The following is a 15,653-nucleotide window of genomic DNA, read 5'->3' as shown; positions in this document are numbered from 1 at the left end:
CCTTATCATAACCTGTTCCCCTCTCATGACTACTCCCCCTCCCCTGCTTCTCCCAGTTCTGACTCATGATCCCAGTCTGCTTTCTTCATCTTCTCACGGAGACTTTCCCTTGCTCTTACAATCTGCCCTTTTCAATCCCCCTTCACTCTTTCTCTCTCACCAGTCAGCCCAGCTTTTCACCCCACTCTGGAGCATCCTGCCAGGAAGGCAGGCTACAAGGGGGACTTCCCTGCCCTGCCTGACCCCTGCCATCTCACTGGATGAAGAGAGCCAGGGATCTGGGAGAGGGGTGGGGGGACTCTAATCTAGGATTTCACTCTACAGGATCTTCAGTTCTGAGGGAATGAAACAAGTATTTAACCTCCTGTAAAACATGACTACAAGCTTAAATATATCAATGTGATTTAAAGAAAAACAAAGAGCATACAAGAGCAGAGTGACTAACAGGTAAATATTCCTCCACGGGCCAGACCTTCTCATAAGTGCTTTGGTTTATCTGTGTGTAAAATGTAATCCTAACCCCACTGCTCACATTTACCCTGTTCCACAAGAAGAGGCCCCTGGGGTGCAGTAAGACTTGTTTTAGGCCTCTCCATCAGAAAGCAGACAATGTGTCTCAAAACTGCTGCTCAGTAACCAGAAGTGCATGTATTTGTTAAGTGTGGTTTGATGCCCAAGGACCACTTCTGAAGAGTGAATGCCAGCCCCATGATGTGAGAAACAGAGAGAGTAGAACCCAGAGAAATATCACAGAACCCACCCAAATACCAGCAAAGCCCCAAGCAAACCATAAGCCTACAAAATACAAACAAGAGGAGAACAGAAGACCAGCCAAGCAGGGACCCCGAATCCAGTCTTATAGGTAAGGCACGGGAGAGCAAATCCTGGATCGGATGAAGAAAAACAGGTATACTACACCAGAATGTGTGTGTGTGTGTGTGTGTGTGTGTGTGTGTGTGTGTGTGTGTGTATTGAGGGGGTGATTGAGGTAAGTTCCTGGGTTGAGGTAAGATCACTGTTTCTTGGCTCTGCTGTCACTGAAGGCTGGTCTAGGGCAAGGCATATGTACCGCAACAGAAGAACATTAAAATTCTGGTCTTAAAATAAAGCAAACTTGTAGTTGGGTGCAACATTTTAAAAATGCTCAGAGGAGGAAAAGCCAAGGAAAGCAATAATTAGAAGATAATTTTGTACAAAAAAGTATTATTGGAATATAAGAAACACTAATTCAACTCAACAAGTAAATTATTGCAAAGTTCAGTGTCTAGCTGCAAGATGACCACAAAAAAGGTGTCCTCACTGGGCAGAACAGTAAGGATCATCTTGGTTTGGGGTCACGGAACAAACAATGAACACTGACATTCCCAGCTCCCCATTCAGGCCTCCCAGTCAAGTCCCACCCACCTTGTACAATGAGGTGGACCCTCGAGGTCTTCGGGTGGTTGTCTGTCTGCACCGAACAAGTATAAGGACCCTCGTCATACACATCCACATTCTGGATCTCAATGCTGTACTGCGTCTGGGTGTTACTCAGGAGGACCACACGAGGATCTAGGCACCACTTGTCATTCCCGGCATAGAGGATGGTACTGCGGTTTAGCCAGGCCACCCGGGTGACTCGGTTGTCAATTGTACACCTGCAAGACAAAACCAGACAGGTAAGTGAAAGGGCCAGAGAGAAAGCAGAGACCATTAGAGCCAGGCTAACCGGTCTCATCTTGCCTCATCTTCCCCCTTTATACTCAGTGGACTGACACGCACTTCCTGAGTTCGCTTGGCAATGGGTAGAACATTCCCGAACTCACCAGTAGGGCACTTGTAGGATTATGGCTTTAAAACAACCACTGTCTAAACTTTCTAGATCCCGAGGAGTTTAGTGTCACTAATGCCAAGGGAAGAAATGATCGTTTCAATAACCTCTAAGTGCAAACACAAGGCATCTTGCATACTCGAAATATCTAGCATGTTAAAACACTACTATACACAAAAAATAAAAACCCAGAGACAGATAATGGGGTTCAACCCAAGGACTAGAAAAGCAAGACAGTCAAGCCACTAGAGAAGTCTTATCTCTACCAAGGCTGGGCGACAGCAAAACTAAGCAGACTAAACCTCTCTCTTCTCTCATTTTATATTCCCTCTGGAGCTTGTATTAAAAGTGTGTGACTCCATATGATTGGGATTAAATGTGTGAGCCACTACCACCTGGGTTTGTTTCTGCATTGATGTTGTGTAGCCCAGAGTAGCCTTGAACTCATAGCAATCCCTCTGCCTCGATCTCCCAAATCCTGGGATTAAAGGTGTGTGTCACCATTACCTGACCGCTAGTGACTTTAGCTTTGCCTCCGGTCTTCAGGCAAGATTTATTTATCAAAATACAAGTAATACACCACTACACACCTCTGACCCTCCTAGCTCAGCTCTAGGATCTCCGTGTTGTGGACAATTATGATCCCCATTGCCGTGGTCTGGGAGTTTGGGGTGTGCTAAGCTGTTCAGTAGCTGCAACAGCCCTGTAAAGTGTACTTTTATTGGAAAAATAATTCCTGCACAAGGATGCTAAATGCTTTTCCAATTCATGGTTAATATGTGCTGGCTCAGAAAGCGAGCTTTAACTACAAACCACCCTTCCACTCGTCTCAATATAGCAGATTCGAACAGAAGGCTTCTGAAGTCAAAACTAAATACGGACCACCACGACAGCTATTTATCTTCATTATACCCAGGGCAGAAATGTTCAATTATTGCTAGACTAAAGACATTTTCTAAAATCTCAAAAGTGTTTGCACTTGTAAAAATAGATTCCCTTTCTTTTTATTTTTGCATCTGGAGTCCTCAAGTTGGGGAAGCTTCCTTTTCTTTTCTGCACTTTGAAACCGCCCAGTAACTCTCGCCAAGTTCTCATCCTATCTTTCTGTCTGCATTCATCTCCCTCTCTTGTTACACCTAGTATGTCCTATGGCCTACGGCTAAATTCACAGCCACCGTGCTCCTTACTGCAATGCCGGGAAGAGCTGGGTTGCAAGGATTGTACATGGAAGTCTCATATTGCTGCACTCACTAGTGCATAAAGCACTTACACACTCACACTGTCTCACTGGGTTCCTGCAACAAATCTTTGAGGAAAATGCACAAATCCATTTCCTGCCCTGAAGACCGGGACTTCAGAGCTCCTAACTTGCCTGTGTCTTATGCAATGAAAGAGAAAGCACTGAAGACAGCCCCCCCCCCCAATTAATGTCTCATTTCTACCACTGTGCGTGCTTTACAATGTGCAAAGGTGACCTTTTCAGTGGAAAGGTTTCATGGTTCATTCTGATTGCCAGGTTCACTGGCTTTAGAAAATCTTGGAAACTAGTAAACTATATGCATGGGTTTAATCTTTGAGAGGATGAGGGGGAAGGAAGAAAGATCCCCCAAGAATTTGCGGTTCATCATCTCAAGGGGGTGACACAGGAACATCCTCTTTCTCTGATTCTTGCTGCCACGATGTGAACTGCTCTGCTCCAACTTCCCACCTCACCGAAAATGATGGATACACACCTGTGAAACCACGAGCCACAATAAACCTTACATTCAAGCATTTCGCTCAGGTATTTTTGCAGTGTCAAAAAGCCAACCCCAAAGTGTCTTTGCTTCTACTGAATCCTCAAAGTAGTCTGTTACCATCAATAATAATAATACCAGTAATAATAATAATAATAAAAGAGCCAAGTACTGCCAGTGAGTACACTGCAGTACTCCTGCCTGCTTCCTGGCAACCACTGTAGGTGGTGGTTCAGACACAGGTGGACATTTTTCTGAGAGCTCCTATGGGGGAAATCTGCTCAATTAGAAGTACTTTTGCTCCCGGGTTCAGCAAGTTTGCAGCACTTAGGGGATTTTCCGGCGATGCTGGGAAAACGGAGGGTATGGTGTTGACATGTGGCATGAGAGCGATAGAAGCCCCAACTAGGGAGATGCCAGGGTACCAGTTCACACTTACATCAGAGTCATACGAAAGGTCTGTAAACTCCACCATCCCTCATATTCCTGACTCCATTCTATGAAAACCAGAAATATCAAGTTTATGAGAGCTCAGCTGAATCGAATACAGACTGGAGTTTGATGGTTCCTGATAGAGAACAGTGTATCCAGGATCACCTATATAATTTATGGAGCCTGAGGCCCTATGAAAACACCAAGGCCTCTGTATGTGAGAAGTTCCAGATGGTGAAAGTGGAACGCAAAACCAAATGTGGGTTTGCAAATCAATAGTCATGAAATCAGCTCTGCAGCTCCTCAAACTTGCAAACGGTGAGGGGAGGTTGCTGAAAAAATAGGTTCTGATCTGGTACACTAGAGGCAGGGCCTGAGACTGACTCTCTCTCTCTGTCCCTCTCAGCCTCTGTCTCTCTTATCTCTATATGTAAACTAGGCTACTAATCTCACACTCTGCCCTTCTGCTGCAGCCTCCAGAGTGCTAGGATTACAGGCCTGTTTCTTTATGCCTGGTTTCAGGTTCTGTTTCCTGGCCAGGCTCCCAGGTGAAGGCATTCACCTAGAACCCTGAGCCATTCTTTGAGGTGCTTTTATACAGAGGTGAATTGTGTACACCTCAGTGTTTGGGAAGCTGTGGGACTACACTTCACTGCTTCCCTGTGGCTGGCAAGCAAGCCACTTCTTCACCACAAGCAGCATCACCACCACTTGGGAGCTTGTTAGAAGTGTAAAACCCAAAGCCTGACATCAGAGATAGGAAATCAGAAACTACATTTTAATAAGATCTCAAGGTAACTTGGTTGCAGGTGAAGCTTAGCCTGGTCTAGGCTGTCTTCCAAGCCTCCTTTTTGGCTTCAAGGAAAACAACCAGAACACACTGAGGGTATCCAAGACAGCGAGAGAGATCCTGGACAATGGAAACTCCTGTTGGTGTTTCCTTCCTTTCAAATCTCACAGAACAATGGTGCTCATCTTGGGTTGCATTGATAGAAACCAAGCTCTGAAATTTTGAAACCCCTGAAGTACAACCCATTCCACAGCTTCACTAGAAACAACTTTTATAGCAATGACATCAAGGGCAGACCCTGTTCTGAACTTTTCTTGGGTTCAAGCAGATTACCAGAAACTCATACCCACGGCCAATGCTTGCTGAACTTTAGCTCTACTTGCTAAGTATTGTGCAAGCCTACTCCATGAACTATTGGCCTCTCAAAAACTGGGCTGCTTCATTTGCTGTTGCTAACCAACAGATCAAAGGAGCTGAGCCCAAGAAACATCTATATAAGGAAATTACAGTGATATTAACATTTGTTCTACTTTTCACCTTTGATGTTCCTTTATGTCCTTACAAGACCTCAAACAAACACTTCTGAATTTCCTGGCTGATAGCACACAACAGTGAGCTGGGTGATTCTGGCCTGGGGACTGAGACACTGCATTTTGTTGTAACCCCACTGGTGCCCACTGTGGAGGGTGATAGTCTGGAGACCACATTGTAAGAACCACTAATTCAGAGATCTGGTTTCTGGTGAAGTGAGAACAACAGAGTGGATGGAAGCTAGGAAATGACTCTTGTCAGAAACAATTTTCCATTACTTTGCGGGAGAAAACTTTCTTGTAACCAACGTGTTCTGGAAAGCCAGAAGCAGATTCTTAGTGACTTTTTCTCCCAGCCACTGAAATTAAAGCAGATAGGAGTTAAATGTCCACGGTGTAGGAAATGCTGACCAACAGACCCCGAGCCATGGGCACAGTTGTTGACACCCACTGCTCAGGCTTCTCGGAGCCTTCAGAGGAGTACCACAGGGACTTAGCCTGCAGAGGTAGTACCGGAGGGACGTCCTGGGCTATCTGTGGAGGTCTAATTATTGAATGCGGGCTGAAGAAGAAGCGTTCTCATCACACCACATTGCCTCACAGGGCCAGAGAGGTTCCTCTGCAAACAAGTTACCATTCCGGATGCAGCCAGTTTCCAGCACACTTATGTAGCCCCTGTGATATACTACACTGAGAAGTTGGCATAGTTTCAGCTGCGGTTTTGGGCACATCCAAGGTCATGTTGAGATGTCCAAACTGTCACCGCTGTGTATCAGTCTTGCTGAGTCCCTGTGGAATTAACACAGGCGTCTGCAGAGATGGATCACAAAGGTAACTCGGCAGCCAACTCCTGCCACCTGCTCATTCCTGCCCTCATCTCTCTGTCTCATTTATCCAGTCTCCATAACAGTGCAGAGGAGACACTTCTTCCAGGGGGAAAAAAGTGAAATAGATAATTGCTTCTCAGTCAGAGTGAGTGCCCGGTTGGTGGGGAGATGCAGACCTTAGGGTGGGAAGTTTGGCCAAGAGCCCCCTCTCTGCAGACACGCCACGCCTCCAAAGAGTTCTCCATAGTTCTTTCTGAAGCACACTATGGTATGTCACCTTCTTTAGGAAGACCTTAAAGATATGATTAACTGGGAGTGGATAAGGTTTTAAACTCATCCCTCCCTGCCAAACCACACAGGGGAAGCTGCAGCTGGACTCTCGTCAGAGAGCAGGAATCAGTCAGAGGTCAGTGGAGCAGAGGAAGGAGGGAGGCAGTAGATGGGAAGGGTGGGATGTGTGTTCAGCCGATTAGGAACGTCTCATGATGAGAACAAGAGCAAGGAACTGCTCCGGTAGAGGTAGGGCCGGCCCCCAAGGTGAAGGCTCGGAGGATACCCTGCTGGAGGCAGCAGTGTCAGGAGAGGGTTCTGTTTCCTGTTTCTTTGTTACCTTCTTATTGAGCACATCTGCCCAAAGGGCTATATCAGACTACATGATGGAAATAGAAAGGAGGCACCAGGTTGGAACATCTGGACTGATCAGGTCATGTCTCTTCCTGTACCTTACCCCATCTCCAATTTCTGCCATAAATTCTTTCAAGAAGCCCACAGAGAGCTGGACCTCTGTTCTGGAACCAGTTCCCTTTTTATTAAGAGTTCTGCAATCATTTATTCTCTCTCTCTCTCTCTCTCTCTCTCTCTCTCTCTCTCTCTCTCACATTAGCACCAACCTATGAAGAAACCACCTTTCTTCCATTAATTTCCGTCTTTGAATTCATAAGAGACCCAAAGCCATTGTCTAGGGGCATCAGCTTCAGTGGCCAACATCAGAGAAAGACTCTACTGAACTCAAAGACTCACTCAGATTTTTGAACCATTGCATTTTCTGGGATCTAGAGAGACACCAGGCTTCTACTTCAACATCCTCTCTCCTGTTTTCATTTGGGTAGGAAACAGACTCCCGAAGATTGTGTGGTACAGCCTTGGGTCTCAACTGGTCAATCCAGTCACAGGTGATGATTGAAAGATGGGGGCTCTGTCTGGTCTGGTTTCTTGGCTACCATGAAGGGAGCAACTCAGCTTTTTGTACCCTTCAACCACAATGGTCTACCTCTCCATGGTCTAGAAAAAACCCATCTGCCAACCACGGGCAAAAACCTCCAAAACTGAGACCCAAAGTATGTTTTTTTTTTCATTGAGTTCTTTCCATGAGTACTTTGTCACGTTTACCGCAATGTCCAAAGTGACTCTTATACCAAGAACAGAACAATGCCTTTGGGTGCTCATACCCAAGGCTTCTGGGCGGAGCTCTACAGCCCGCTCCTTGACTCATCTCTGTCATCCTCTGACAGCCAGCCTCAGGACTCTACTGCCAGCTCCAAACACATCGCAGTCATTGGCATGTGGGTGTATGTATGTCTTTCCACCAATATCCCAGCAGCTCCCCTTCTCATGAGACCGTCCTTGACATCTCATAGGCTGGCCTTGCCAACATCTTGTCAAGAATCCTGACAGAGGAAGAAGGCCCAGAAAGATGTCTGGTTGCCTTTTTTTTCTAACTAAGCCAGTGCTCCCTTTATGTGCATGTGTGACCATCTGCCTTGTGGACATTCTTCTTGTAGGGAACATACAGATCCATCTAAGGGCCTATCCTTTGAGAATGTGCTGTACATATGAACTGCCAGAGCATCATCTATGGTGATGTGAAGCCACACATGCAGTTGGCCAGAAAAGGATAGAGCCACAGGAGAACAGGCTCAACCATGATCCTCTAGCACAGAGTGAGGTAGAGAATGCTTCCAAACCTGCAATTGTCGGCAGCTGCATTTACTGCCCCAACGAAGATTTAAGGTCCCCTGCCATCTTTGGCGAACAGTAATGACCGGTGGCTTTATTAGGCCATTGTGTTTTTATAGAGAGGAGAAGCACAAGATGATGAGGCAAGCCCGGGACACGCGTCTCAGAAGCAAAACTGTGGAAGGATGAACTTTGGTGGCTTCACACTACTTTTGGAATCCAGAGGAGAAAAAGAAAGATAAGAACTTGAAAGCTGGAAGAAAAGTAGGCTAAAGTGGTCTGTTTGGAGCCCCCTAAAGACGGGCAGAGTGTTGAAAAAAAAAAGAGAAGGATTATTGAAGAAAAGGAGAAAAAAGCTAAGCCTGGCCTCTTATGATAGCACCTGCCTGAGGATCTAACAGCAATAATGGATCCAGACAGTGTGCAATCCACTGGCTCCTCCCATCAAATGGCCCTTTAGCTGCTATTGAAAGACGGCACGCTTGAGACCACAGCCAAAAAAGGTGTCTCTACCCTTCACAGCACCTGGTCACCACTTTCTCTTATCACACAGAAATGCTTTGGCCACCTCCAAATTGGACTCTTCTGGCTTGTGGCACATCTGCCACCCACCTCAACCTTCACCGCATGTACTGCGACTTGGGTGGCAAAAGACACCTTCACTCTGACCCGGGGCATTGGAGCTCTTGTGTGAGCCTTCCATACTTGCTTCTCTGAGGAAATGTTTTCCAGGGGAAACCAGGCGACAAAGGTGCCAAGATGTCTCATTGCGACCCAGTGGAAATTCAGAGGCCAGAGGACACCTCAGCTTTCCTAAAGCAATAGACATCTCCAGGAGTGATGCAACTTATTTTGAATCGAATAGATAATTTTAGAATCTAAACTCAAGTTCTTATTTACAAAATTCAGTTGTATCTTACAGACAAAAATCTCTAGCGATCCTCAGTTCAAACTAGCTGTCCTTCTCCCAACTGGTACTGGTGAGATTTTAAATAACAAAACCAGCATACAATGACTTCTTCCCTAGCTGTGAAGATAATGACCAGGCTGGCCATGCCTCCGCAGAAGCAGAGGACATGCTTGTGATGGAGAAGAAAAGGCAAGGGAGGAGGGAAACAAAACCAAACCAGCTGGGCACATACCATGCTGTGCCTGTGGCTGCATGCTGCAAGGAAGCAGCTGTGGTCCAGGGGAGGGATAGGAAGAGGAGGGGAATATGGCTGAAGTCTGGCTGCTGGAGCGAAAGTCTCCTTTCTGCCTCCAAGGTCTCAGAGTCTCTTCACTGAAGGCCTTTATGTCATCTGTGGGTGGTGAAAAACACTTTTCTCCTTCGTGGAATCAAGAAAAAGATGGAGAGAAGCATGCATAGAAAAGTGCCTCTCTGAATAACAGAGGGATCCCAGCAGGACTCCTCTGTGTGCTATTACATGGGCACCTTCCCCATCCGAGCTCTGTTGTGTTTTTTGCATCCATACCATGATTGTAAGTTCTTGAAAGGCAACTACACAGCAAATGTCTGCCCACCGATTATTTGAACGATGCCTGCATCTTTTACAAGTTTCAAGAGGGAAAGGACATGAAAACAACGTCCACTAAAGATCTGAGTTATAAGAAAAAAAAATACGCTGCATGTCTCTAAGAACTCATATCTGCAAACACGAGTGTGGATGCCACCCTCTATACCTCCTCATAACAGGGGGCATCAGTCAAAGCAGGCGGTCCCCTGCTCCTCACTAATGCCTTGGTGACAAAGAAGGCAGGCTTTGCTTTGGGGACTTCCAGAAGGACTGCCCACAAGCATGTCTACTCACCTGTCCTTTCTGTCTAAGTCAAATCAACCTACGCGGCCACAAATGGGCCATTGCTTCTCTCAAATGAATAGCACAGCATCTTGATTTGTATTGGCAACAAAAACTCAGTTATTATACCAATTCTGAGGGAAGCATGGGATAGCTAAACAGGACACAAGATACTTTAAGTTACAACTCCCACAAGCCATTCTGTAGTCATCCCTGGTCTATCCACACACAAAGAAAGACTCCATAGTTAGGATTAGATGATTTGGACGATGTGATGGTTTCCCCACCATGGCAAAGTGTAGTGGTCTCGGCAAGAAAGACAACAAGAGGGCATCTTGAGCATCTCCCTTTGGCTGTCAAATTACTGAAACTATGGGTCCCATTGAAACTGGAATTTCCCCAGGGTTCTCTTGTTGCAAGAAGGAAAATGCTGGACTCCTAGTGCAAGTCATTCAGGGAACTTATTTTCCAGAAAGAGATTTTATATGCTTCTGGCAGCTTTTTAGACCTCTAAGCAAAAAGAAACTGGAGGCTAGACAACAGCGAGGGACAAGATTACATCTTCACCAAGACTTTATTTGTGCATACTTTAATTTATTTTCTTACTTTCTTATTTTATGTGCACGGATGTTCTGCATGAATGTATGTCTGTGACTCACATCAGTTGCTGATGCCCTGGAGGTCAGAAGAGGACTTTGGATCTCTTAGAATTCGAGTGACATACATGGTCGAAAGCCACCATGTGGGTACTGGGAATCAACAGACTCGGGTTTGCCAGAAGAGCAGTTAATGCTTTTAGCCACCAAACCATCTCTCTGGTTCCTAGTTATTCATAACTCTTGCCCTCTATTTAAACATGAACTTCACATCTGAACCCCACAGATGAACTGGGGAGAAGAGAGGTCATAGGCGCTTGTTCCTCTTTCCAATGTGGCCACATTGACTACATCTCCACAGCATGCTTTCCACTGTTACTGTCTTGTGAACCAGGCTCCTGAAGGGTGTGCTGTTAGGACTGCCAAGGTCCACAGCCTCCTTTATTCCCTGGGTAACAAGGCCAAACAACATACAAATTTTCTTTTTTATTCACTTCTTAATTGTATTCAAAATCAGCCAGATGTGGAAAGCAGCTATTCCTAAGAGGCAGAGTCTAAATGCACTTATGTTCATGACATTAGTAGAATCTTACCTTGAACACAACCTGTCATTTGACCCTGGCTCAACTGAGTGAGACCTGGGAAGATCCACTCCACCCTCTCTGATGGTTTATTTAGGTAGTACTGTTATATAGAGGGTGTTTCTCCGAGGCTGTTTCCAGAAGAGAACATGATGCTCACTGGACTAAGGAGGTCAGATCCTCGCTCATCAATTTGAAATAGTACCATCCAACCACAGAGGGCCTTAATGGAATAAAATATAAAAGAAGGGCAAAGCTTTCTCTCTGTTTGAGCTAAAATATTCATCTTCTTCTTCTCTGGAAAACTTTCTCTTTGGTTATCAAGTCTTTGACTTGTATCGAAACTTACAGTAGAGTTGTGAGGCAAGGCCTATAATCTGTAGACAGCACACAGGCAGATGATACACAGGCAGATGACTCTGTTTCTCTGAAGAACACTGACTGCCAGACATACCCAATCCACATGTTTCAGGCATGGACTGTATTGTGCACACTGGCCGACCTCTTCCCTGGTTGTCTAAACACTGTACACGGTAGACTTTGTTGACTTGAGATTTTATTTGGAATGCCCCTTCCATATCGACTGTCACAAAAACTCCTATCCCTTTTCTAGACCAAGTTTAGAGATTATTTCTCATTCCAATTACTTTTTATTTTCAAGGCTATTTTTTTTTATCCTTTGAGTTCTCTTCAAACATAAACATACTTCATCCTGTTATGTAGTACAGTCAGTATATTTGTGGTTCATCCTTTTGTGTTACGTGCAGCTCGGGGAAGGCAGAAAGCACATACAAATTGAACATCTCTAATCTGAAAACATGAAATCTGATATGCCCCAAATCTAAAACTCTGTGGATGCCAACTTGACGCCATAGTGGAAAATTCCATTCTATAGAATGTATTTCATGAAAAATAAAAAGGGAATTATAGAGTCACTTTCAGGGTACAGGGCATATGTGAAACATTAATGCACTTTGAATTTAGAATTGGGTTCTATCCCAAGGCATCTAGTTGTGTACATGCTAATATTCCAAAACCTAAACAAATCTGAAATCTGAAACACATCTTGTCCTAAGCTCAACCTGTATTATTTGTTTGTCTAGTCTATCTCTCAACTTGCTCCCCACAATGTCTTCTGGTAAGAACATCAGGGCAATTTAGATCTTGATGAGTGTTTAGACGGCTGTGAGGATGGAGGCTTGGTAAACAGTGTTTTAGGCTGGGATGAATACGAACAATCACAAGGGTGCGAGAATATATCCCCTGGGGTCTAGAAGTAAAGAGGACGGAGCAGAAGGCTTTGACAGGAGAGATGGAAGGTAGCCAGTGATTCTGTACACCGTGATCTCTGTGTGCCCCTGGACTCCACAATGCAGTGACCGCTGTTAGCACATCAATGTGTGCCTCTACCCTCCAGCATCCAGATGCTTTTTTAAAAAAACAAATACAAAATGGAATACATTTTATTTACATATAATCTACTAATGAATAATGTTGAATCTAGTTTTTAAATGTATAAATTAAAACAGGGCATGGCAATATAGTCCTGAAATCCCAGCATGGAAGGCTGAAGTTGAGGATTCTGAGTTCAAGACAAGCCCAATTTACATAATAAAATGCTGACTTGAAAGTACAAACTGTAGTAATAGAAATGCAAAGAGTATCTAGTCATCCAATGTATAAAAACATAAAAATTGGTACAGGCACCAAAAGAAACTAAACAAATTTTAGGATGTAGTATATTCTTTTATTTAAATAGTCAATATTATTAAAGTAGCCATTCTATTTAAATGTATCTGCTCAGCTGGAACATCCAGCTCACTCCTGCTTGATCCAGAAAGCCCCACCCCTCTCTCCAAACCTTCATAGGACCAAATTAGGCTCAATGAATGTGGGGGACATCTGTGAGACATGGACAGTCTGTGGGTCCACTGGCAGTGGGACTAGGATTTATCCCTAGTGCTTGAACTGGTATGTAGGAGCACATTCTCTTTGTGGGGATATCTTGCTCAGCCTAGATATAGGAGAGAGTGCCTTGATCTTGCTTCAAAGTGAAGTGTCAAACTTTGTTGACTCCCCATGAGAAGTCTTACCTTTTCTGGGGAGTGGATGGGAAGTGGAGTGGGGGGAAGGTGGAGGAAGCGGGAGGAGGAAAGGGAGTAGGAACGGGGATGGCTATGTAAAATGAGAAAAGACTGTATTTAAAAAAATCTTAATTCTAAAAAAGAAAACAGCTGCAAAATGGTTTAAATAAACAATGTATCTCCTCAAAAAAAAAAAGAATTCAGAACTGAACTTTTGGCATCTTTTCTTTGTTGGAAATCCCCAGATGTTTTGGTAAGCCAATGTGAAGCCATGGCTGACTGAAGATAGCAAAGGAAAGAAAGGAGAGCAGGTGCCAGAGGCTGTGCCCCTCTTTCAAAAACCAGAGCTCCTGTCAGAGGCCCTTTCTACCCAGGCTCACTTCCTGAAGGGATCTATGACCTTCTTCCCCTGTCCCTCCTTTTCCCAGTGTTAGGGTCCTGACTGCCCTTTGTTGTTTACCCACGCCATGGAAGAACACTTGTAAAAACCACTTTCCTAAACTCTCCTCAAATAAACCAATTTGAGCATGTCATTTCTTGCCTATAGAATCTGTGATCATAGCTGGGCGGTGGTGGCTCACACCTTTAATACCAGCACTGGGGAGGCAGAGGCAGGCAGATCTCTGAGTTCAAGACCAGTCTGGTCTACAAGGAAGCTAGTTCCATGACAGGTTCCAAAGCTATAGAAAAACCCTGTCTCAACCATCCCCCCCTCCCGCCAACACACACACAAAAAGAATCTCTGATCACTGTAGGTTAAGTTGTCCATCTGCCCAGAGAAAGACTCTCGCTACATCCTGAGGCCGGAAAGTGGCCAAAGTCCCTAAATTCTGCATCCTGCAGAGACTAGCTCAGAGTGTCAGGAAGTTAGTCTCAGCATTGAGTTTGTCTTTGTTCTCTAGTGGACAACCCAAGGAATCAAGACGGGAGCTGGACAAAAGAAAGGTTCGGCAAACAAATCCAACGTCATCTTGTCTCTGGGTTTAGCTCTTTCAGCTTGTTCTCACTGACTAGTCTATACAAAGCGTGTACCGGAAAGGAGATTTCTTCATGCCTTGTTATTTGTTAACAAATTGCGTCCATCCTGACAGAGCTCCTGGTGGAAAAACGGCAGCACACATGGTCCACGTGAGAATTTCCTACAATTACATTGGACATACAAAGAATTGGTTGGTAAGCAGGAAGTATGGGCTATACCGTCACATTCTATACACTATATATTGGGAAAGGGGTTGGAAATGGTCTGCTTCCTTCATGTCAGGGCTCGGTGTGGCTGTAAGAGTTGCATTTGTTTGGCAACCTCGCACATATGCAGCAGTCTGGGATGAAGTCAGCCTGTGAGTTATTTCCTGTCCTCTCTTTCCCCAGAGCTACTCTCGTTTCCAGTACCAGCGGCAACATTCCCAGCCTTCCCCTAGGTGTGGGTCTTGCCTCTGGCACCCACTTATCAAAAACTTTGCAGTAATGTGAATATTTAGATTTTGAGCTCCTCAGAGTGGGGAGAAACATGAAGTTAGGAGACAAACTACAGTACAGGCTAAGTGCTGCCAATACCATGTGCATGGATGACCTTTTGTGCACACGATTGTACATATGATGACCCTATTGGGGCGAGAAAGGGGGAAGAAGAAAGCAATCTGGCTTACATCCTATTGAAAAACAGTCTGTGTGCTATGCAAGCCCTATCAACAGAAAGGCAGGGAAGGAAGTGGAGAGTTAGACTCCCACGGCTACTCAGGGGACTCCCATGTTGGAGGGCAGTGGGGAGGGGGTTGTCTCTGTTTTCTCACTAAGTGACCTTGGTCACACACCATTTCACCTCCTTGTGGTGCCACTGTGTCTAAGTGATTGCCTGGGCTGGGGTGGAAGTGAGAGACAGCTGGTAAGTAGGCAAGCATCCTCCCTGGAGAGCAGTTGTCAAGTTACAAAGCCCCCTTTCTGCCATCCGAGTCGAGGAGACAGAGGAAGCAGGAGGCAGAGCCAGCAAAAAGATGCAGGCTGGGTGGCTGGAAGCTTGTCCTTTTCCGTCTATGACCTGTAGAGTCTCTTTTTTTTTCCCCTGGGTCTTGTGAGGAGGAGGGGAGGAGGAACTCCCCAGGGTGTGGAAAGGGTATGGAAGATGAACACCCCTAAAGACAAGGGAACGCAGGAATCACTAGGTGCAGAAAGCCTCATGGGTTCTCTCTAGATAGTTAATTAAGGTGCTGCAGTCCCCATAGGAGTGGATGTCTCTCCAAAGATTAAATCTGCCAGTGGGAAGGTGATGCTCTTTTCTTAGCCTGTTCTTCCATAGCTTGGGAGACATCACTGTTGCCTATTTTCTGTTGGATCTCATCACTGGTCCTGGGTCAGTTGCTTCTTTGAACGGGTCCATAGACTAATTTGTTGTTAATGATGGGGTGGATTACTTCGGCTTCCTCATTTCTCTTGCCTCTCCACCAGCAGCTGACTATATTGGGGTGTGTGTGTGTGTGTGTGTGTGTGTGTGTGTGTGTGTGTGTGTGTGGAGGGT

General features: G+C 45.2%; 1 protein-coding gene across 5 annotated transcripts in view; it reads right to left on the bottom strand.

Annotated features, from left to right (window-relative positions):
* Ntm (neurotrimin) overlaps positions 1–15,653 on the bottom strand; it is a 977,299-nt gene that overhangs the window by 183,428 nt on the left and 778,218 nt on the right. For all 5 annotated transcript variants that reach the window (XM_085689785.2, XM_085689786.2, XM_087905740.1 and 2 more), the window contains exon 3: positions 1,405–1,637. In XM_085689785.2, coding sequence (XP_085545911.2) covers positions 1,405–1,637 — 233 coding nt within the window. The remainder of the gene's footprint in view (positions 1–1,404; positions 1,638–15,653) is intronic.

Source organism: Myodes glareolus, chromosome 4 (genome assembly GCF_982192425.1).
Source record: "Myodes glareolus chromosome 4, mMyoGla1.1, whole genome shotgun sequence".
NCBI classification, from domain to species: Eukaryota; Metazoa; Chordata; class Mammalia; order Rodentia; family Cricetidae; genus Myodes; species Myodes glareolus.
This window is presented reverse-complemented; position numbering and strand designations above follow the sequence as displayed.